Consider the following 22,811-nt stretch of genomic DNA (forward strand, 5'->3'; position numbering starts at 1 on the left):
TTAGTGTGAATGGGAATTCACTCACATGTCTCTTCCTTTTATCTGGGTTCCCAAGCTGGATTTACTGGTGTCTGGGGGTCACAATGACATTTCTGATTGGGGAATTTGGATCTCACTTCGGATCTGCTTTTTCGCCACAGCAAATGTGTCCACTACTAGTATGATTATTGTATGAGACTTCAATATTGGGCTGTCTGTGTCTCAATTGACAATCTTTTTGTAACCAACCAGTGGCTTTGTCTTAAATGACAAACGTGGCCTATCAGTAGCTGTTTCTCAAATTACAGGTGTGCTACCCATGAGTTGAAGGACCCCATTGGTCAGAATGAATTCCATACAATAGCTAAGGCTTTGGGCTTAAGCCCATTGGTTGGCTAATGGGGTAAACATCACATCCTTGACTGAAAGATGTGAGAGAATTGAGTGCCTAGTTCTGGCCTTAGCTGATAATTTGCCTGTTTTTCAGGTGATAAGGTGTCTATTTCTCTGTGTTATTGTACCGGAGCTCAAGGATGTCTGCTGTGATACACTGGGTACAAAAACATGAGGAGGTTGATTCTGGGGACCTGGGAAGCTATTTATTACACAGTATCCAGGAATCCTATTACAAGAGTGGGTTGGAGAAATGTTACACTTTGTATTCTTAAGTTGGCTAAACCTATGAAGTAAGAATTCTTGAGTGCACTTGAGTGTCTAGTGTTGCCAACTCTGCGCCAGGGTGAGTTGATTTAACTCCGCTTCTGAGGACAACCTTGAACCTACGAAATGACAAGATCGGTGAACTGGTGGAGGTATAGCCGCACTTTGTTGCTTTGGGTGTCTCTGATTATCCGTTTTAATGGTTCTAGCACCTCTATGTCTTTTCAAAACCAGGAACCCTCATACACTGAACCCCTGAATGACCAGAGGGACACTGACTGGTATTTGACATTTTTACGTTCCAAACCAGTTACTTCTTCTGAGCCAGTCCGACCTTACTTGCTTTCGTTAAACGCGGAGGACTACCATTACACACCCAAACCAAAACACCTTCGCCCACGCCGGCTCCTACGCGTTTTGGGTTCGTCTTTTGATCCGTTCTGGATGTCAATTGAGCGTCCCTCTGAAGAGGGGGTCTGGGCATTGGAAGGGGGAAATGATGCGGAAAAGTCTGGGCAAACTGGATCTCATGAACATGGTCCAAATGCATCCTTACCGAACTACACTGTAAACAAGGTGTTCAACTTAAGCTCGTCTCCAGAACTGACAGAGGGCGCAGCGCGGTATCAACGCAAACTTGAAAAGGAAACCGAGGATTTGGACTTGAGCTCACTACCCTTAAATGTTGTCAGTTCAGTCCGAAACTGGTTAGTCAATTACGCCACCTGTGGCCTGCGCTACAAGTGGGTTGATATGGGTCCAGTATTTTGGCCACGCTGGCTTCGCCACACTGACTGTGAAATGCCAGGTGTATCACAAAGTTGCTCTTTCCCCAGCGGCATGGCATGCCGACGTGCACAAGTTACTCATCTTAAAATCCTTGCCTTTCATTGCACGAAACACGAGGATGAAGACGGCATTGTGTCGAGGGGGATTGCGGGGACCGACAGGGTCATTGTGGTGGGATCAGGGCCATCAGGCAAAACGTGTATGTGGAGGCAGGTGCCTTACCCAGTTGTTACCGCGTGTAAATGTTCATGCAAAGAATTTCTTTGATCAATAGGCTTTGACGTGTGTCCAAGCCATTTTCCAATTCTGGTTTATTGAAAACGATTTCATGTAGGCCTAGCCTAGTCTTTAGTCTCTATGTGACTTGCTGTGGAATAAAGGTGAACCTTTAAATATATTTCAGAATGTTGACTTAGTAATAGGTTGTAATTAATTTGTTGATTACAATCTTGCTAATTGTAGGCTATTCCAAGTGTTAGTTTTAAGGCAAAGCTATCGAATAAAAAAACGTTTGTTATTTCAACAATGAGTGGTGGTAAAGTATTTTTTTTCTAAGTTTGAAGTGTTTAATTGACAACATTTTACAAAAGCTCCCCGAAGGCTGGTAGGCACATTTTGTTGCTTGATTACGTGCGCCACCTAGTGTAGTCTATAGGTAGGCCTACCAGAAATGCGCTCATCAGCACATTTAACTATTCCGCTCTGTTCAAATATGAGTAAAAATATTGAATAACAACATTTATAACAATGGCTAATAAATAGCATAATCCTATAAGTCCAGTTCATAACAACAACTGCATCTGCAGCACAAGCACCTTAACACAAAGTTCATCTAATATGCTGTTTTACTTTCGGCGTTTTTTTTTATCTACGTGTCTTATGTTTATCGTTGTTTAAATTGTGATACAGTATACGTAATACGTGTGATAAGTGCGCTGAAGTTAGACTACGTTTATTTTCATAAACTTGGAGACAAAATATTAAGCAAATATGGTACAGTCTGTTAACCCTTTTCACACGGCATCTAATCGAATTTGGTACATTCCATTTGCTGACCTGTACACAAGATGGCTGCATTGGAGGAAGAATTTGAAGATGCGCCCGACGTGGAGCCATTAGAACCGACGTTAAAAAACATAATCGAGCAGAAATCTTTAAAATGGATATTTGTTGGAGGAAAAGGTGGCGTTGGAAAAACGACGTGCAGGTATGTGAAGGGAGAAATATGCTTCGTCACATGGTGACATCAGTACTCGCCGCTTGCTAGCTGGTGCTAACGTCACTAGCACCAAGGTGTACGTTGTAGCTGTAAACAACAAAAGCAACAACCGAATCTCTAAATTGTTTCGACAGTTAACAGACTATTCTTTGTAGATTACATTGTGGCTTTAATTTAATATGTCAGTGGAAACGTTCTAATAGCTTGTTAGTGGTTAGTTTAGCTATCTTGACTAACCAGATAGTCTAGTGCTACACAGTAGTTAGCTTGCTGTCAAAACGCTCATTCATTGACATTGGTTTAGCTAGAGCTACTTACTTGACACTAGTATCAACGGAATTATTCGTATTGTTTAGTATTTTCCAGTTCCCTATCAACTTGACAAGTAATTCCATGAAATGTACTGTATCTCACAACTTTAGATATCTGGCTCATTCAAACAAGCAGATCGCATTATGGTCAGTTATGACTTAATTAGTTAGACTATGACTTAACTTCATGTTGGAATTGCCCCTACAAGTAAAGTTGGATGGTCATCCTTTTCGATCTGAGATACAGTACACGTTACTTTTTGAAACTGCATTATACAAATCTCTGAGTTTGGCTATTACGCAAAGGGCTTCTAACACACTAATGTGACCCTCCCTGGCACGACACAGCTGCAGTCTTGCTGTCCAGCTGGCCGCTGTTCGCGAGAGTGTGCTCATCATCTCCACTGACCCCGCGCACAACATCTCAGATGCCTTCGACCAAAAGTTCTCCAAGGTGCCCACCAAAGTCAAGGGTTACGACAACCTATTTGCCATGGTAAGTCAAACTGGGTCACACAACTATTATGTAAAATAATACATCTGTGCCGTTTGAAAATCCGAACGAATAAGTTGTCTCAATAAGGTTTGGAGGCATCCGACGTGAATGAAAAAACCATAATCCATTTCTGTTGCCAAACAAAGAAGCTTGTGTGATTCCATCAACGAAATATGTGGCCAAAGCATCACATGTGCCTTTCTAGTGCACGGTTTGTCACGTTGGTGTTCGTCTCGCATGAAGAGATGAGATGCTCCTTAGTCATTGTTTTGGTAAATGTCGAGGCTGCCGGAGATCTCATAAACGAAACTTGTTATTCAAAGTCACACTGTCAAAATGTGTGCGTGTGCGCGCGTGTGTGTGTGTGTGTGTGCGAGCGCAGGAGATAGACCCCAGCCTGGGTGTGGCGGAGCTCCCAGACGAGTTCTTCGAGGAGGACAACATGCTGAGCATGGGCAAGAAGATGATGCAGGAGGCCATGAGTGCCTTCCCGGGCATCGACGAGGCCATGAGCTACGCCGAGGTCATGAGGTCAGATACGGGGCGGCGGCGGCTGGGGAACACTTAGGGGACCGCGCACATTATAAACACTGCCACAGCTGTCTGAGCCTCAAGGAGCTAAGCTGAGCTTGACAGACCCGTGTGGGTCTTTGAGCTGGAGGGACCTTTGAACCTGAAAAGTAACAGCGCCAGCGTGAATATTTGAGTTGGCCTTTTTATTTGAGATGTAGTCTAGACAATCTGCGAACGTCCGACACCTTTTTTCCGAGTTGTTTGCGTTCAACGTGCCGTCTCTCTTTCTGTGCCGACAGGCTAGTGAAAGGCATGAACTTCTCAGTGGTCGTGTTTGACACTGCCCCTACTGGCCACACACTGCGCCTGCTCAACTTCCCCACTATCGTGGAGCGTGGCCTGGGTCGACTCATGCAGATCAAGAACCAGATCAGTCCCTTCATATCTCAGGTACTGTCTGGGTAAACCTGTCTGGGCATCGTAGCAATGTGGAACTGCAAGTTGACTATCTTTCTCTCGCACACGCTTGACTTTTTCTCTTTGACGCCTCTCATATTTAAAAAAACGATCTTCCTTTTGTGTCTCTACCACCTAAATGATTGTGTGTGTCCCCTCTTCAGATGTGTAACATGCTGGGTCTGGGGGACATGAATGCCGACCAGCTGGCCTCCAAGCTGGAGGAGACACTACCTGTCATCCGCTCCGTCAGTGAACAGTTCAAGGACCCTGTAAGTCCCTCCTCTTCTCAGGTCCTCTCTGTGGTTTCCCCCCCCCCCCCCTGAGATTGACCTCCTACGCTGCGTAGGATGGCGTCTGGTGTCCGTCCGTTTGTCTGGGCTGGTGTCTGACTCCCCCCACCCCCCCCTCCTCACCCCCTCCCAGGAGCAGACGACCTTCATCTGCGTGTGCATCGCAGAGTTCCTGTCCCTGTACGAGACAGAGCGGCTGATCCAGGAGCTGGCCAAGTGTCGCATCGACACGCACAACATCATCGTCAACCAGCTGGTGTTCCCCGACTCTGAGCGCCCCTGCAAGATGTGCGAGGCCCGCCACAAGATCCAGTCCAAGTACCTGGACCAGGTAATGGAGCTCGGGGGGGGGGCAGAGAGTGTGTGTGTGTGTGTGTGTGTGTGTGTGTGTGTGTGTGTGTGTGTGTGTGTGTGTGTGTGTGTGTGTGTGTGTGTGTGTGTGTGTGTGTGTGTGTGTGTGTGTGTGTGTGTGTGTGTGTGTGTAGTTTTAGATGGAGAAAGATGCAGTACTGTGCAGAAGTCTTACGCCTGGGACACACTGGCTGCAAAGCGCCTGGAAGCGCCGCCTTTTTTCTTCTCCTTGGCGCCCATGTTATCCAATTGGACCGGCCACACAAGGACAACCTAGAGAAGGATCAATGCTGGGATGCCGTTGGGGCGGCTGTTGGAATAACACGTTTCCTAAATATAGCCTATGCCATGTTTATGTACCACGTCAGCGTTACATGTGAAAAAGGAAAGCTCAGAGGAGGTGAAAGGCTTGAAGACCCGCACAGAGAAATGGGCCTCGCGCCATTCGTAGCCGATCGTGGCGCTTCCGGACGCTTCCGGGCGCTTTGCTGCCAGTGTGTCCCAGGCGTTGGGCACCCAAGATGTTTGACATGAATATTGTATTTTTCGTCTACTGTATTTCTGCATCAGTAAAAGTGCAATTTTGTGCCTCTTTATTGTATTTTATTATTATTAATTATTTTTTACTTTATGAAAAAACATTATCAGGCCTAACCCTTTTGCACAGTAATGTATGTGTTTGATTGTTTATGCGGCAATTTTGTTTGTGTTAAGTCACACCAGGGAGAGAGTGGTTTGTTTGTGGGGGGCTGGAGGGAACCGTGTGCGTGTGTGTGTGTGTGTGTGTGTGTGTGTGTGTGTGTAGCCACCTGTAGAGTGTCATAGCAACATGAACATGTGACATGTGAATGTGCCACAGATGGAGGACCTGTATGAAGATTTCCACATAGTCAAGCTACCACTGCTGCCCCATGAAGTACGAGGCGCCGACAAGGTCAACACCTTCTCCCAGCAACTCCTGGAGCCCTACAACCCCCCCACCAAGTGAGATAACCCCCGCCCCCCCCCCCCCCCAGACATCCACACAAACAACAACAGTCCACAGTCCTCTGCAGCCTGAACTCACCACCTCCTACTGAACCCCCCCCCCCACCCCCCACCCCCCCCCCGCCGCCAGTACCGCGGGACCACCCTCCACTTCCTCATTGTCGGATCACAAGTGGAACCTACTGCTACAGCAAGCCACACACACCAATACTTGACATATAGACGACACACACTCACATGGTGCACATATGCAAACACTTCTAAGGGAGCGGGTGGAGAGAACACACACACCACCTGCTCGTGTTACACATCTGAGAGAGGGAGCGATACCGAAGAGGCTCCACACGTGAATGCTTCTTTTTTTCTTGCCCCAACACTCGTCATAACCACCCGGGGGGGAAACGCGTACTATTCCTACAAAGCATTTCCACTTCTTCCGTCTCCCTCCGAAAACTGTTACCCCCCCCTCCACCCCGCCCCATCTGGTTATCCAGCCTCGGGTAATGTTGCAAGCCTCCCCGATGGCAACGTTTGTCCGGTGCTGCTTTGTGGACTTCTCCAGTATAAACCTGCTCTCAGACAACTCCTTGGTTTGTTGGTTTTGCCATGTGGTTCCTATTTAGGCTGTGTCCATTTTGATTTTTTTTTGCTCTTTTCTTTTTATTAAAAGAGGAAGTGGGGAACAGGAGGTGGTTGAGGAATGATTTATTATTTCTGGCTGTTGTAGGTGAAGATTTGTGTGTGGTCGGGGGTGTTGGGGTGAATAGATAGTTGCAATGAAGAGAGGGGGTGCTACTAATGTGTGTGTGTGTGTGTGTGTGATGTATTGAACCCCTTATCCGACCAAGACTGCTTGAATACTCTAAAGATGTCTCCTTCCCTTCCTTGAGGGAACATCTGATCTAACATGGTTGGACAGGCTAAAGCATGTAAATCTCTTCACCGCTGCTACCCATCCAGTTGCTGCAGATCAGGGATTTCCCAGAGAGGATAAGAGCAAGGATGTATAAGGCTGCATTTTGAAGAGCTCAAGCAGGCCACACCCTTCTTCAATGGGCCTCTAATGACCCCATCTACAGTATATACCTTCATTGTCTGTTTGCTCCATGTAACACTGGTGTACAAACCATCTCCTCACCACTGTTTAGATCTGTGGGAGAGTTGACATAGAATTGCTTAATTTATTGACAAGAATCACGGGCAAGAACAGGCATTGTCAGTATTCACCCCCAGACAGCACTTTGTCACGATCGTACATCTGTTTGGTTCCCATTCTTGAAAGAGATAGATGTCCCTTGCGGTGTTAGTGTAAAGCTTGAAACTTTCTCTCCTCTCCATCCCTCTCTTTTCTCTCCTGTTTTGTCCAGAACTCTCCGTTCGGGCACACCAGAGTGACAATGGCTTTATCAAATGCCTTAGTAGTGCATTGTTATAAGGAAATACAAATAAAGGATCACTGAATGTTGCTTGAACCCATGTCCCAAATAAATAAAAGAAGGTTGATGATTCTTTAAGTTGTGGAGAGAACCAAACTCATTTACCTGTTGCATTTTCAATTGCTTGCCTCTTTGTGCACATCTTCTTCCAGAACTGCCAAGCACAAGGAATGCCGTTTAAAAACAAACAAAATTGCATACTTTGTAGATACAATACTTGTTTGATTATAATTGATACAGGTGGGGAATTTATGGCGAAGGTCCAGATTAATTTTATGCTAATGCATTTTTTATTTCTGCTTATTGTTTTTAACGGTGTTATGAAATAAAATATAGAGATGAATCAGCGCAGGGACATATGTGTTTCTTTGATTTATGATTCATGTTTAAAACTGTCGAAACGCTATAATGAACTGTTCAAATATGTAATTGATGACTGAAGTAGCCGAGTGCCCCTTCTGAACGGGCAAGGACACAAAGTCCGTGACGCACAGTTAACCACGGATACTCTGCGGGCCGGCTAAATCTGCCATGACAGATCCTGACTTGGCTTCTAACCTCCATCTACTGTTCAGGTCATACAAACAAGCATCCCGCGGAGGCGTTTCATTGCTTTTAGTACACTTAAGATTTATCTGCGGACTGGGCAAATTAACGCACTTGACTTGAAAACAACAGCCTTTCCGGTTGAACACATAATTAACCAACCGTTTAAAAAGACAAAAGTTGAGATGAAGCATTTTTACTGTATTTTATGTCTTTATTCAATTACATTGTCTTTGGTCCTGGTTTCTATGTTTGTTGAAATTTACGCACGCGTGCCCTGACTTTATGGGTAGCTTTTGGCGGCCTGTCGCTTGTGGTCCATCACGGATTTCAAGTGCACTGTGCCGAGTCCTGCTTTTCCTGTCGGGGGGCCGTGCTAACGAGCTCCGTTCTTTCCCGTTTACGGATTTACCCCGGGGCGCCCACCACTGAACGCACCGATGAGGCTGGATGGATTAAGCTATTGCGTTGTGGTTGACTTCTGTATGATGAATCAGTATAAAGAGCTGAAGACTATGGATTGCCTGGTACTCCATTTGTTCTCTAAAGACCCTTATATTTCACTGTGAACTAGAAGTTCATTTTACCACAACAACGTGTGCCAATTAAGGACGTGGGCCAATTACGTTACAAAAAATTGTTGACTCATCTAGTGGCTGCAAGCAAAATCGAAGCGCCATCCACACCAAAAAGAAGGTAAGAAAATGTGTATCCCACAATTACGGGAAACGAGCACGATACCATTATCCACCTCAACATATTAAGCATGAATGGATAACTACCAATTTCGGTAAGATGATGAGCGATCGATCATAAGTTACAGTCACTAATTTGAGAGTAAATAATGTGGTCAACAAAATAGGTTCCTTCTATCATCCCCAAAATTGTTGTCCGCCTAAATGTAACTACACCTAGATTAGACGATATGATGTTTAACGAAAACTTTGAACTTGTGTCAATATGTTGACGCTTAAAATGCAACAATTTGTCTGTTCACACAAGAAACCGCTCTCTGAGGATTTAAACGACGTCATGACTGTCACCTACACAGCGCGGGTGGCCAATGCGCGCTTCTGCGGCTTCTCCAAATTGCTCCTTGCCTGGAGAGGAAGCATATACAAAGTTTTGTACAAGGAGTTCATCGCCTTCTTTGCCATGTACACGGCCATTAGTGTCACTTACAGGTTAGACAGCATTTTACCCCAACTTTAACCAAATCACAATAGCCTACATTTCTCAGAAATAAAACGAGGGATTTAGGCATATATTTCATCTTTGACAATTAAATAGTTTAATTTAATATTCTTACATCGTTCTCTGATGTTCTTCTCATCAGGTTCTTCCTTTATGATGACCAGAAAAGGTATTTTGAGAAACTGGCTATCTACTGCAACCATTACGCCAGTCTCATCCCCATGTCTTTTGTATTAGGTGAGCCATATTACACATTCCAGGGCCCACTAAGGTTTAACTAAGACACTCGTGGCCTGAACTTAAGAAGTCCATGACTAGCATATACATTAAGGTTATAGCCGGGGGTGGAATCAATGTTATCACCCTTAACCCATTTGAGAGTTCAAAATCCCACTTTTTTTAAACGGATGAGGAATGCGTTCGTGCCCGCAACAGGTTTCTACGTGACGCTGATCGTCAACCGTTGGTGGAGTCAGTACACCAGCATCCCTTTGCCAGACCGCCTCATGTGCACGCTCTCGGGCGGACTGCAAGGTGGAGACGAGCGCGGGCGGCTTCTGCGGCGCACCTTGATGCGCTACGCCAGTCTGTCCGCGCTATTGATACTGCGCTCGGTCAGCACTGCTGTGTTCAAGCGCTTCCCCACCATGGACCACGTCGTCGAAGCAGGTGAGTTTGCGGCTGGGACTATGGTAAAACAAATTCCACATTTCGACTCCCAAAGTAGACCTACCTATCCCACACATGAGATTGCAGACAATTGTTATAGCAATATCACAAGATTAAATAATATATAGTAATATAGGTTGGTGGAGGGGAAGTTCTATGGCCGTATGTGAAGCCCTCTGTGATATTGCTTCTAAAAGGGCAATATAGGGACATCATTCTCTGTCATGCCTTTTAGGCTTTATGACCAGAGAGGAGCGTAAGAAGTTTGAGAGCCTCCATTCTCCCTACAACAAGTACTGGATACCCTGTGTGTGGTTCACCAATCTTGTGGCCATGGCCCGCTGTGAGGGGAGGGTCAAAGATGACAGCACCCTCAAACTGCTGCTGGAGGTGGGTACGCACACACACAAACACTAACAGGAAAAAAATACTGTGCTGTAGGGTCTAATCCTGGTATTTCAAACACATGCACATTGTCTATTATCAGGAACTCAATGAATTCCGAGGAAAGTGCAGCTTACTTTTCCACTATGACATGATCAGTGTGCCTCTGGTCTACACCCAGGTAAGTGTGGGTGGGTGCGAGTGAACCAGTGTGCATGAGTACATGTTCAAGCACTGAAACAGTGGCGGTTCTAGACTAATTTTACTGGGGGGGCCAAGGGGGAGGGGGCAGTGTTTGATCAGAGGGGCACATTCAAAAACGGAAACAAATGATATTTAAACATTAAATACTTCAATTTTGCATTACATTAAAATCAAAAGGCTCTGGCTCTCCCTCTTCCAGCTCCTCAGCTCTCTCAATACCTTGATAGGTTCCTCAAACTTTGTTATTTACTGGGGGAAATCAAGGCTGCAATGTCCCTTCCTCGTTTCATGATGACGACTCGAAGAAGAAAAACGTGTAAACAAAAAAGAAAAAAAACAAAAGAAAGTTTTTTTAAATGTTTCTTCAGTCAGCTCAGGGGGGCCTCTGGGGGGGCCAGGGACTTGTTTAAAGGTGCACTAGCCACTGTAGGCCCCCCGTGTAGAACCGCCCCTGAACTGAAAACCTCTCTGTTAAACTTGTCAGTGACATCATGACATCATCTTCTCTACCCGCCCCCAGGTAGTGACCCTGGCCGTGTACAGCTTCTTCCTGGTGTGTCTGATTGGCCGCCAGTTCCTGGACCCCAGCCAGGGTTACCCGGGTCACGACCTGGACCTCTACGTGCCTATCTTCACCCTGCTGCAGTTCTTCTTCTACGCTGGCTGGCTCAAGGTTAGAAGAAAGGACTGTACATGTCATACAGTAGTTCCAATAATGGTTCTTCTCACTGTCACCTCACGAACAGCCAGAGTCTATGGACCAGAGGGCTTGCAGACCGAGGCTTAGCCCCATCACCCCACTCCCCTCCTGCCTGTGTTTCACATGGCCTATGCGCCTAATGGCAATCATGGTTCAAAGAGAGTTGAATATGAACTACATTTCCCATCTGTCTCTTTCTCCGTCTCCAAGGTTGCAGAACAGCTGATCAACCCCTTTGGAGAGGATGACGATGACTTTGAGACCAACTGGCTGATTGATAGGAACTTTCAGGTCTGCCTCTCTGATTATATGTTCCCATTTGCCAAGAGTCAATGTGTTGGTTTCTGTTCGCTTTTGGGTATTTTGTGCATGTGTGTGTGCGTCATTACAGGTATCTCTCAAAAAATGCCAGGAATCTTAATCACTGACTGCATCACAGGCACTGTGCACTAGTTACTATAGTCGCGAGACCCGACAAGCCCAAAACAGGTACGCGCATGTGTTCACAGACATGTGTTAGACGTGCGTGCGTGTCGTCCATCTCTCCTCCCTCAGGTCTCCATGATGGCAGTGGACGAGATGTACGGCGACCTTCCCATCATGGAGAGGGATCGCTACTGGAACGACTCCAACCCGCGGCCGCCCTACACTGCCGCCACGCTGTTCGTGCTCCGCAAGCCCTCCTTCCAGGGCTCCACCTTCGACATGGCGTACGTCCTCGCTAAACCGAAACACACACTCGGTCACACACAAACAAGCCCACAAACGCATGACCAAAAAATAGTTAAGGGGCGTCATTTGAAGTTGAAATTCACTTGATCGGATCCCGATTCTGTCCATTGAGAATGGAATCGTTTCAGTTCTTTTAATCAAGGCAAAGTACAAAACCTTTCCCCTATAGTCACTGTCTGCGTGCATGCATGCTCAACAAACGCAGAGGTGACGAGCAGATGTGATCCTTTCCCCCCCTTCAGGATCCCTAAAGAAGAGATGCATTTCCAGCCTCTGGAGAACATCGCGGAGAACCTTGAGGAGTCTGGCAATCATCACCCCAACATGGCACTCTTCAACCGCCTTCTCAGCACCGCCCCCTCCCCCACCGGCCTCATGGGCGGGGCCCTCCGCCGGACCTCCGCCCAGCTCATGAGGTTCCGCCGCTCGCCCAGCATCGACCCGCCGTCCTCCATCGACGACAACGATGACGACGACAGCGGAGGCGGAGGGGGGAAGGTGGGTGCGGGGGTGTCGCTGCCCTCAGTGCTGGGCCACGACACCCAGAGTACCCTGTGCAGCTACGGGGGTGGGATCACCTCTCGTACCCCTCTCCTGGAGATCCAGTTTGGGGTGGAACGGGACAGGCAAGGCGGTTCCCTCTCCAGCCAGATGGAGGACGAAGGAGAGGGAGAAGGAAGGAGTGGCGGTGAGGAGGAAGGCGCCGACGAGGGAGTGAGGGGGAGTTCCGTGCCCCTGCTCCCCCCTCCCCTCCAACCCTCCAGGGAAGCCCCGGTGAGACAACCCCCGGAGGAGACACCCAGACCTGCCTCGGCTACACCCTCTACCGCCCGCTCCTCCTCCGTCCTGCCACGCTCCAGACCGGCCCACTCCACCCAGGACCTCCTCAGCACCCGGCCAATCGGCGAGCAGAACAGAGGCACGCCCGCCATTCTGAAGCGATCCGTTGGTGGAGCCCAATTGTCCTTCCTTACTGTCCCGTTGGACGTGCCTCAGCGCCTTCGCAGCGTCAGCATGGGGTCAGAGTTTACCGGCTCCTAGAATATAGTTGGACCAAACCCCCTTGACCCACAATCCTCAGCTTGAACTGAACAGGTAGTGAAGTGAACACGTTTAAGATAACATAAAGATGTGATGGACAGTTATATGAATGTCACAATTACAATTATCCACCGTGGTCACTCATTTGCTCTCTTATTGGATACCTTTTCATTTTCGTATCAGACTCTTAAATAAAATAGAATTCAAAGCTATGAACTTAAATCTAGTTAAATCAAGCTAATCCTAGTTGTACTCCTGACAACTTCAAATACACTTTTCAATAACAAGCACTTCACTTTTTGTGTGAATTTTATTGAACAAATACATTTAATTTGAGACACAAAAGCTGAAGAGACACAGCAAGTTTGTATTTTGATCAGCAGGGGGCAACAATGCACATACAATTTGTATTTCCTCCACAATAACGGGGCAGAAGGATTTCCTCCAGGTTCCTTCCTCACCACAGCCACAGGGGGACTACCTCGGCTTTCTCACTGCCCCAGGTTCAGGTGCTCCTACCTGGGCAGGATCCTTGGGGTGAGTCCCAGGCTTCTCCGGGCCTGGGTGGAGAGCCTCTGCTGGGCAAGGAATGACTGGGCTTGGCTTGAAGATGTGGACCCCTCAGTCAGGCTTTGTTGTTGGAGGGCAACACACTTGAAATAGGAACAGAAGCGCTTCATTCCGTATACGCTGTCTTTGTGACTCATTGTAGACAACATTCATTTCAGATAAACAACATTTAAAAAGTTGTGTTTGGGAATTACCTACTCATATCAGACATTTTCACTAATAGTAGTGTGTTGATATAGCATATTTTCATATTTATACTTTTATAGCATATTTGACTTTTCTCCTAGTGAATCAGCTTCAGTGAAGGTCAATAAAAGGTTTGCTCACCATACTGTACCAAGCTGCAATAATGACCTTCTCCTCTTCATCTTGTCTTGACTGTATTCTCTCATCGGACTCCTACAAAGACAGGAACTTCAACAATGAGAATTCTCTGCAATTAAAATGGAACGAGAGTAAGTTATCACGTGGTTTGTCATATGTTCTTAAGACGTTTATGACAACCGGAAAACACGCACTCACCTCACGCACCGCCGCCGTGACATCACCCTGTGGCTCCATGTCCTGGGTGGTCGCCATCAGCACCACCAATCAGACCAACCACAGTACACCCTCTCCCCCTCAACTCGGACTGAGAACCGACCGAAATTAAAAACCCAGCTTGAGTTTTCACCTCACACCCTGTAACACAAACACCACACAGGCTGTGCTTCTCCAGCTCCTGGCTGACTGTCCTCGCTTTTCAGTCGAAACACAAGGCCCTGGTTTAGTCATTGCAGTTAGAACAATGGAGAGGTGGGCTTTACTGCCCCAGCCAGAGCCCGTCGGCTCAGGGGTGGCAGTCCTGCTGACAAAGCCACATTCAGGACTGGGATTTGTTGGTAAGCACTAGACAGCAAGCAGACTTCATGGTCAACACCAGTCTGGCACCATAGATAGTGTGGTCAATAAATGCTACAAATGATGTAATATGATGGATAGGGGAGGGGGGGGGGGATTGGTGTCTTACCAAAAGCGTGGAATCTACAGAACGTTCGCTTTTGAGTTGAGAAACGTAGTTGAAAGTGACCAGGGCAAATGCATCTGTTTTCAGATGTTTTTAATTGGTTGAATAGGAGATAACATAGCAATGTAGTGAGCAGGAGAGACTGAGAATGAGGTTCCTGTGCATTGAAAACAAGACTGATCAATTTGTTCCCCTATTTAATGTTCTTTTACAACAATTTAGGGACATCTTGGATCCAGAATGAAGAGTTAAAGTAGGGAAGTTTGACAATTGTTGATGTTATTGTTTTTGGGGGAACTACATTTTTTTTTCCAGCTGGGTCTGTAGCAGTATGGGGTTTCCAGGTTGAAGTTTTGACCATTCGATGACTGTTTCTATTATCTACAAAGAGAAGCAGTCAAGCCTGTATCTCTGCACCTGTGTTATTAGGGGGAAATGTGGTTTGAGTTTCCTGTATTAAGTTTTGGTGTGAGTGTATTTGTTGCTTCATAGAATTCTGTGGTGAGAAAAAAATCTTAGTGAAGGTTTCTCTGGAATTGGGTCTTAATTAACAAACCTGTTATAGACCTTTTTATTGTATGAGAGAAACAGTTCTCATTGGGGTTTCTTCATGCGGTTATTAAAGTTTGACTACAGCTTGTGTCGTGGGCTTAGTTATCAAAGTTTAAAAGTGTGTGGGAAAAGGGTTCCCATCAGAGCAAACAGACAAAAGGTGTAATGAGTAAAAACTCAACTAGCAACTGTTTCATGGAACTGCATCTCTGAAACTTGACACTTGACAGCATTAACTCTCTCATGAGGAAGATGGAGCACAGAGATTGAAGACGCAGTAATGAAAAAAACTAAACTAAACAACGGAAAACACTAGCCTATATGCCATCAATTCCAGTTAACTAGCCTCAAAGGAGTGCGCATGTTGCGAAACCTTCCTCCCACTAATGCGACGACTATATGCACACTGTGAATAACACTGGTAAAAAGTGCATACGACAGTTAAAATGAAACGTCTTAGTACACGAGTTCATACGTTCGCTGGCTAGCTTAGAAAATAAATATGATCATAAATGTTTCAGCTCATTGTATGAACACAACTCCGAACAGGTAGCTCTAGGCTACTTAGTAGGTACATGTAGGTCTAATAATTGTTTTCCCATTCAGGGCAAATTAGTTGTTGTTGTATTTACGCAGAGCTACAAGTTTTTTCTTTGTAGTTGCATGCCTAACTTAGTAAATCATTTTGGGATTTCGTTTTTAGTAACTTTTGCTACTGTAGCATTGGAGGTTTGCAGCGTTGATTTAACTTGATACTAGAGGGCGCCGCTGAGCTAGTTATTTGTGGTGTGCCTTTTGCCTTCAATAATATTTCTAAATCTACACTAGAAAAAACATGCAAGTTTACTTATTTTATATAATTGACCATTGTAACCTACACCTCTCGACCACTAATAATTAAACAAGAACAATATTGAGTTTGAGAGGCCCCTGGCACAGAAACAGAAACTGACTAAAAGCACAAGCTAGTCAAAGTGAAACAAGTCAAGCCAGTCAGCTATAACACACAGATAATGAGGTCGGATGAAGACAACACACGCAGGGCTGTCAAAAACGAGAAAAATATTCACATACAGGAGAGTATGTGTTTATCCGCATACGTGCCTGCATGCCTCCCTCTGTGTGTGTGTGTGTGTGCCCACGTCTGAGGCACTCCCCGTCTTGTACACACCCTCGTCCGGGAAGGACTTCCTGTCTACAAGGACGACCTGTCTGTCTGGTTCTGTCTGTCGGTCCAACCGTGTGATTGTTGTCTGAGAACAGACAAGAGGCTCACTGTATCTGCCTGTCTGTGTATCTGTATATCTGTTCTACAGTCTCTGTTTAGACAAGATCACTTTATCTCCTGCTCTGTCTATTCTAGTATGAATCAGCCTCCACTAATTGGTCGAGGACTGAAGGGTTATCAAGATAAACACACAAAGGTGCTTAGACTTGTGTAATGTGTGTTTTGGTCTTAGCTGAACTGGTGTGGACTGGGCTGGACTACATGGTGTATGTGATTTTGTTTTTTTGTGCTGACTAACTGTTTCCTTGAAGTCTGAGAGTGAAATGGTGTCCTTGGCTTGTGTATCAGCGAGGGTTTAGTTAGAAAACAGTGTGTGTGTGTGTGTGTGTGTTTAACTTTTCTTAAACTACGAATTTCCTGTTGAATTGCACTCAACAGGTTAGTTTGTGTCTTGAGCAGTGGTGTAGTATACTTCATAGGCAGGCATATACCGTATGCTTAAAAGGATTTCCTGTACTTTATGCCTCTATAAAATGAGCAGTGATACATGGTTGGGGGGACAACATGGGATAGAGGGGAGGCTTGGTAACTGGATGCCCACTATGAACTCATACCAGACTACGCCGCTGGTCTATATGTCAACTGTTTCCATGTCTACTGTGTGACTGTGTGTTTGTATGAAAGATGGAGTGTGTGTGTGTACGTGTGTGTGGGCGTGCATGTGGGTTGGGAGTGGGCAGGAGGGCGCTAAATGTAACCGGTTCCTCTTCAGAATCTCCTCTTTTCTCTTATTTCTTTCCAGTATCACAGATGTGCTTCCTTCCTCAAAATGAAATGGCTGCATCTCCCTTGACCTACAATTAAAGGAATTTGCTGACCTTTAACATGGAATATTATTATGGGCTAGTTAATGTAGACATGGTTACCACACAAGGCCGTTTGGTCAGCACACAAGCTAACCCCTTCATCTGTCTCTCAGCAAAATGCATTTGAGTTGTCAGTAAAAATGACTAACAAGGTGTTTATGTATGCGTGAGTAAGAGACAGAGAGAGATAAGTAAAGAGAGAGTGCGACAGCAGCACGAAAACAACTTCTAGACATGAGGTCATTACCATGCTAAACAGGAGGTTTGCAACGACAGGCACTACCAACCCCTCCCCCCCATCTCTCTCTCACCTTCCTACTTCTCCTCCTCTTTTCCCCCTCCCTGCCAGGTCTCAGATTTACTGCCTTGGCAAAGTTACAGGTACACGACGACCCGCCGGGCCCAACCACTCCCAAAGCCGCGGGGGTGGAGGGAGGGAGGCTGGAACACTCAGGGCTCAGCCTGGGCACACGGCATGCCAGCCACTCGAGGACAGAGAAGGAGGGGCACATGTTTACACCTGAAACAGGCTAGCGGGTGGTGTGTTGCCGACCGCAGAGTTCTTTTCGCGGCGACTCTCCTCCTCAACCGCTGTTTATGTCTGAGTTTCAGTGTTCCACGGTGGTCAGTTGGACGTCCTGAAAAAGAAAAAAAGAGAAAGGTGTGGTCTGAAAACAGAGGTGGAAAACAGACGTTGGCTGTGCCAACATGCACAGGAGAACGGAGTTCACGTCCTTCTCAGAGTGCGTATCAGAGGAGGTTAAATACCTGAAGCACTTCAAGTATCATAAGTGAGGAAAATAGAATTCAAGGACGGTAGATAGTAGATTCAAAATGTCAGAAATGTAACAGATAACAGAGATAAGGAAGGTATGTGAGGTCGGGTTAACGTTTGACTAAGACCGTAGCGGGTGACAGTCTACACGTCCACCATACTTTGAGACTTGTTGTACAAGCGTGACTGGTTAACTCCCCATAAGGGAGTCAGACGAGAGAACCAAGCCGAGCCCAGATTGAGAGCGACGCACAGTCGAGGAACGACAGATGGGGCGGGGGACTTCTGATGCAGCTGCTCTGAAGAAGGAAGAGGGACAGAGAGAGAGAGAGGGAAATGGAAATAGAGAGAAATGTCTACAACCCCCCCCCCCCACCCCCCACCCCCCCCCCCCCACCCCCCAAGTGTTAAAGGATAAAGGATGGAGAGCACCGCAAGGGAGAACCCCCCCCCCCTCCCCCCACAGCTTCTCGTCTCCCCTGGGGTGCCTGATAGAAGGAGACAGTAGCGGCTGTGCCTCATCCCCTTTGACCCCCAACCCCCCCTCTAACCCCCCCCCCCCCCACCCTCGACGTGCCCCTGCCCCCGTCACCTATGGCTAAATCCTTTTAGGGACGTAGCCTCATGGTGGGTGGGGGGGGGGGGGGGGTGACCTCCCAAAAGGGTGGCTGGCTGGAGGGTGTGTGTGCGTGTGGAATAACAGTGGAGGGTTTTAACGCCTAAACCCCTGGCTGTCAAAAGCACATCAGGCCCCATCCTTGGCTTGACAAACTCATGTTGACAGCCCAGTTTCTTCAAACTTAATGGAACTGCCCATACGATTCTGGAAACAAAAGAATTCTCTTGAACTAGAATGGGCGTCAAAACGGCTCTTGTATTCATTGCAACCCATCATTTTCTTGGCTGGTCTGGTCTCGACTTGACCTGATTGACACGTGTTCAACAGTGGGATAATAAATAAACATTCCTAACTTGGTTCAACAAAGCAGCAATGAAATTACATTGAGGTCATACGCCCAGAGTGGAGAAATCAAAATGTTCCTATGAATGTTATTTTAATGAATAGAATCAAGGGTGTGGTACACGATAATACACACCTACACACACACACACACAAACACATACAAACACAGACACCTTCCTGTGTGCTGAAATTGCTCAATAAACCTATCCCTAGGTGTGTGTGTGTGTGAGAACCTGTCAGACTTGAAGCCTGATGATAGTGTACAGAAAATCTAGCCCTGAGATTAGAATGGAACAATAGGCTGCTCTTAAGAATCTGGTCACGCGTACACACACTAACATAAGCTGACATGAACATGAAAACAGTTACGCCACACGCTTACTCGTGCTTCTCCCCTCCCTGTCCCTCATAAACACACACACACACACACACACACACACACACACAAGTGATGGCTCACTGCCACTACGAAGCAAACTTTGGTAAATAGCGAATGAGAGATATGAGGAGAAAGGCAGGGAGGATGTCATACCGCCGTATCAGCCTACGTTATTCCCCTTGCCAACCGCGGTGCAGCGCGAGGCGCACAACTGTAAATCATGGATTTTGGCGTGCAGATTGCCAGCGACGATGACCTCACTCTCCTCCACAGTTCGAAACTCCCCTCCACCCTTTAAAGGAGCACCATGTGCTTAAGGCTTAACACCGCTGGAAAGATACACACCCACAGATACACCCACACACAGGTATCCACACACACAGACATGGGTGTAGGCTTCCAGTAGACAGACACACAAGCAGTGCGTACCATCATGGCCACTTGTGTGCAGCTGTTGTTGTCTGAGAGCTCCTCATGCAGGTGGTGTGGCCAGCAGCCATGCCAAACCCTGGCCCGGCCCTACCAAGCACACCTGGTACCCTACCACAGACAACCACACGGTAACAACTCTCTCCCCCACACACACACACACGCACACACACACACACACATACCAAAGACATAGACACACACACACACACACAGACAACCATGACTGAACAAGAACAATCTATTCACCCTTCTCCAAACATTTAAAACACACCAAATATTCCTCTACCATACACACAGATCCTGACCTTCTCACCCACACACAAGCTCAAAAGGAAATCTATTGCAATCAGAAACCCCAAATAGATATGCAGCCAAGCTGTGAGGCTACTTTTGCCATAGCCACGTCCAAACAAACCTAAACAAACCAGACGGTAAAGGCCTAGCCAAGGACTACAGTTAACCCCAACAGACAGTACACACACACAGCAATGGGCCATGTTTGCTCCAACTGAAATGTGAGTGCTTGTATCAAGGGGGGTACACTTGATATAAAGTGGGGTACCCCCCGGAGGGGTGGGGTTGTATCAAGTGTACCCACTTTATGTCAAGTGTACCCCCCAAAAACGGTCCAAACACCAAAGGATAGAACGACAATTTCAAACCGTAGAGTAGACTTGATACACTTGATATCAAGGGGGTACACTTGATATAAAGTGGGGAGTAGACTTGATATAAAGGGGGTACACTTGCTATAAAGTGAGGTACCCCCCCCCCCACATGTACTTGACATATCAAGCTCGACCCCCACATGTTTCTGTAAAAGGGAGGGGGGGGTTATAAATATATTTTTCACCTTTGTGTTTTTCTTTCCGTGTCAATACATGTCTTGTCTTGCTGCTGTTGTTTATCGGCTCAAAAAGGTGATCTCATCTCTCTCTCTCTCTCTTTTCCTCTCCCCACACAACATTGTATTTATCTGACCAAAATAGCCACTTAAGACTGGAAAAACCCCACTCTCGACCAACAACCTCCAAAATAGGCAAAGTTTCCTAAGCTCTTCTGCCTGCCTGCCTGCCTGCCTGCCTGCCTGCCTGCCTGCCTGCCTGCCTGCCTGCCTGCCTGCCTGCCTGCCTGCCTGCCTACCTACTTGTCTGTCATTCTCTATGCCTGCCTGTCTCCGGGCTGACTGCCTGTCTCAGAAATCATGGCCTTTTAGATTTATTAGCGAAGACAAAACAAACAGATAACGTAATATGCAGAAGATCTGACATGGGGCAAAACACATACAAATTACTTTGTTTATCAGATCATCCACAACACCACGAGTATTATCATTAACTATGACTTTGGACAGAGAAGCGTTGCTTACTTTCTGTCTGACTGGTTTTCTCAACCCACTCGAGACTCCAGGCGATAATTAAAGCTGTACTCCTGGAGGCAGACTACACACGTTCACACAGACAGACATTAACCCGCCACCTGACCCTGCTCCTGGAAGAAGGGGAAAAAAAACGGAATAAAAACACATTCCATTTCCCGTAAAACCGGGAAAGGGGGGTGTGAGTCACTGTAGCACTTCTTTTAAGAGGCGCTTTTTTCGTCTCGGCCGGCCGCCTTTGAATGTCTGCGCGGTCCTTTTAAACTTCCCTCATCCGCTCTGGGAAAGCGAGTCAGCGGCCTGTTTCCTCCCGTCATCCCCGTCTCACAAGCAGCATGTCTGTCAACTGCCGTCGCTCTTTTTGGTGCCGCGTGTCCACGATAAGATAAATCACCGCTTTAAGCACTCTGTTTGAAGATAAGATTGCCTATACTAACATGCATCAGGGGACGAGGTTGAGCAAGAAGAGCTAAAATATTACACGCACCCATGCATACTTTGACAAACACACTGACATAGCCCAGTGGTAAAAAATTGAGCATTTGTAGTTGAACAGAGTCTCACGCAGACACACACATCAAGACGGCCACATCAACCCCCGGTAGACCCATGCACAGTACATCCACAATGTAGGTTTTGAGTGGGGTACAAATTACAGATACAAATGGAGGCTACGGTATATTTTCATGCAGACTTATATATAGGCCTAATATCAACTGCCCTCGGTTTGGCTGGTCTCACTTCTTTCATAAGTGGACGTGTGTACAGGTTTTGCACGACCACAGTACAGTGACACAATGCTTCATGTCAATGAAGATCTTTACAGGTTCGCCACCATTTGAACGTCATCAGAAAGTTGGCAGAGCTCAAACAGACATACGTCAAGGAAGGTCAGGGAATTGTTTCTAAACTGCAGTACTTTGATGTCACCATAATGACTTGATACAAGAAAGTTGGTCGTCACCATACTACACATTGTGATTTATAGTAAAGTCTGTGTGTGTTTATATGACGTTATATTTGTTTTATAGATAACCTCATGACTTTTTGAATCCAGATGTATCCAAAGAAGAAAAGGGAGGCAAGAGACAACTTTGGATGCATTTGCAGGATGATGAGCGTGTCTGAGTAGAAAGTTCTGCAGGCAACTGGATGGCTGATTGGAAAGAAGGATACATAGAAGTACACCCAGCACAGAAACGTATTTCTTTATCGAAATTAAGATCAAGTAACTTTCAAAACTTTTTTCCGTCTTGAAGAAGTTAAAATTAAACGTACTAAGTCTAAGTCTTGGATCAAAAGTTTTCCAAGTTTGAAACAGTACAGGAAATCCGACAGAGTTTGATGCAAAGAGTTTTATTGGAATCCAAAAGGGCAGGGTGATTCCAAAAAACGTGAGTGTGATTCTGCAGAACCAGACTGAAGAAATTCTCTCCAAACACTCTCTTTTATATCAAAACCTTATCAGTTCTGTAAGTTTTACTATTGGTACAATATTTGTTTTGTCACAATTCATTTAACTTCTTATTGGATCTCTCTCTCTGAGAGATTCAGATTGCAGGTGCATAGAGAAGTCATCTATTTTTTGTAGACCTATTCTGACCTTGACGGCCAATTACGCTGGGCTCCGGCCTCATTTACTGCTGGGTTTTGTAGTTTTTCATATGATAAGAACTTGCTCACATAGATTTATCTCACACT

The 22,811-nt window shown here is 46.3% G+C and overlaps 4 protein-coding genes across 5 annotated transcripts; 3 read left to right on the forward strand and 1 right to left on the reverse strand.

Annotated features, from left to right (window-relative positions):
* The first annotated feature begins 35 nt into the window (after window positions 1–35).
* LOC146237849 (noggin-2-like) lies at window positions 36–1,923 on the forward strand. The gene has a single exon (XM_084685779.1). The coding sequence runs from the start codon at window positions 766–768 to the stop codon at window positions 1,693–1,695; it is 930 nt and encodes a 309-aa protein (XP_084541905.1). The 5' UTR covers window positions 36–765; the 3' UTR covers window positions 1,696–1,923.
* Window positions 1,924–2,485: 562 nt separating this feature from the next.
* Window positions 2,486–6,089, forward strand: get3 (guided entry of tail-anchored proteins factor 3, ATPase). Its single transcript, XM_084685993.1, has 7 exons — window positions 2,486–2,635; window positions 3,307–3,454; window positions 3,837–3,985; window positions 4,267–4,417; window positions 4,588–4,695; window positions 4,850–5,047; window positions 5,927–6,089. The coding sequence occupies exons 1-7, from the start codon at window positions 2,496–2,498 to the stop codon at window positions 6,053–6,055; spliced, it is 1,023 nt and encodes a 340-aa protein (XP_084542119.1). The 5' UTR covers window positions 2,486–2,495; the 3' UTR covers window positions 6,056–6,089.
* Window positions 6,090–9,068: 2,979 nt separating this feature from the next.
* On the forward strand, window positions 9,069–13,299 carry best2 (bestrophin 2). Its single transcript, XM_084685351.1, has 9 exons — window positions 9,069–9,220; window positions 9,373–9,467; window positions 9,666–9,899; window positions 10,135–10,289; window positions 10,387–10,464; window positions 11,008–11,160; window positions 11,398–11,478; window positions 11,743–11,897; window positions 12,162–13,299. The coding sequence occupies exons 1-9, from the start codon at window positions 9,069–9,071 to the stop codon at window positions 12,958–12,960; spliced, it is 1,902 nt and encodes a 633-aa protein (XP_084541477.1). The 3' UTR covers window positions 12,961–13,299.
* LOC146237852 (protein Hook homolog 2-like) lies at window positions 13,252–17,798 on the reverse strand. Of its 2 annotated transcripts, XM_084685353.1 has the most exons (4): window positions 17,494–17,798; window positions 14,053–14,211; window positions 13,858–13,929; window positions 13,252–13,613 (listed from the first exon to the last, which is right to left on the reverse strand). In XM_084685353.1, the coding sequence occupies exons 2-4, from the start codon at window positions 14,107–14,109 to the stop codon at window positions 13,476–13,478; spliced, it is 267 nt and encodes an 88-aa protein (XP_084541479.1). In that variant the 5' UTR covers window positions 14,110–14,211; window positions 17,494–17,798; the 3' UTR covers window positions 13,252–13,475. The 2 variants fall into 2 exon arrangements, with proteins under 2 accessions (XP_084541479.1, XP_084541478.1); XM_084685352.1 differs by lacking the exon at window positions 17,494–17,798 and having other exon boundaries at window positions 14,053–14,497.
* Between the last annotated feature and the right edge of the window lie 5,013 nt (window positions 17,799–22,811).

The sequence above is a fragment of the Hypomesus nipponensis genome, chromosome 21, assembly GCF_054491055.1.
Source record: "Hypomesus nipponensis isolate SF chromosome 21, ASM5449105v1, whole genome shotgun sequence".
Taxonomy (NCBI): domain Eukaryota; kingdom Metazoa; phylum Chordata; class Actinopteri; order Osmeriformes; family Osmeridae; genus Hypomesus; species Hypomesus nipponensis.

Bases quoted from the DNA above. Each gene is read 5' to 3' on its own strand.
- get3 (XM_084685993.1), top strand. From the start codon at position 2,496: ATGGCTGCATTGGAGGAAGAATTTGAAGATGCGCCCGACGTGGAGCCA. The intron at 2,636-3,306 runs GTATGTGAAGGG...GGCACGACACAG, and splicing joins GTTGGAAAAACGACGTGCAG to CTGCAGTCTTGCTGTCCAGC. The intron at 4,418-4,587 runs GTACTGTCTGGG...TCCCCTCTTCAG, and splicing joins TCAGTCCCTTCATATCTCAG to ATGTGTAACATGCTGGGTCT.
- LOC146237849 (XM_084685779.1), top strand. From the start codon at position 766: ATGACAAGATCGGTGAACTGGTGGAGGTATAGCCGCACTTTGTTGCTT.
- best2 (XM_084685351.1), top strand. From the start codon at position 9,069: ATGACTGTCACCTACACAGCGCGGGTGGCCAATGCGCGCTTCTGCGGC. The intron at 9,221-9,372 runs GTTAGACAGCAT...TCTTCTCATCAG, and splicing joins GCCATTAGTGTCACTTACAG to GTTCTTCCTTTATGATGACC. The intron at 9,468-9,665 runs GTGAGCCATATT...TGCCCGCAACAG, and splicing joins CCCCATGTCTTTTGTATTAG to GTTTCTACGTGACGCTGATC.
- LOC146237852 (XM_084685353.1), bottom strand. From the start codon at position 14,109: ATGGCGACCACCCAGGACATGGAGCCACAGGGTGATGTCACGGCGGCG. The intron at 13,930-14,052 runs GTGAGTGCGTGT...CTGTCTTTGTAG, and splicing joins TCACGGCGGCGGTGCGTGAG to GAGTCCGATGAGAGAATACA. The intron at 13,614-13,857 runs GTGAGCAAACCT...TCCTATTTCAAG, and splicing joins TTGCAGCTTGGTACAGTATG to TGTGTTGCCCTCCAACAACA.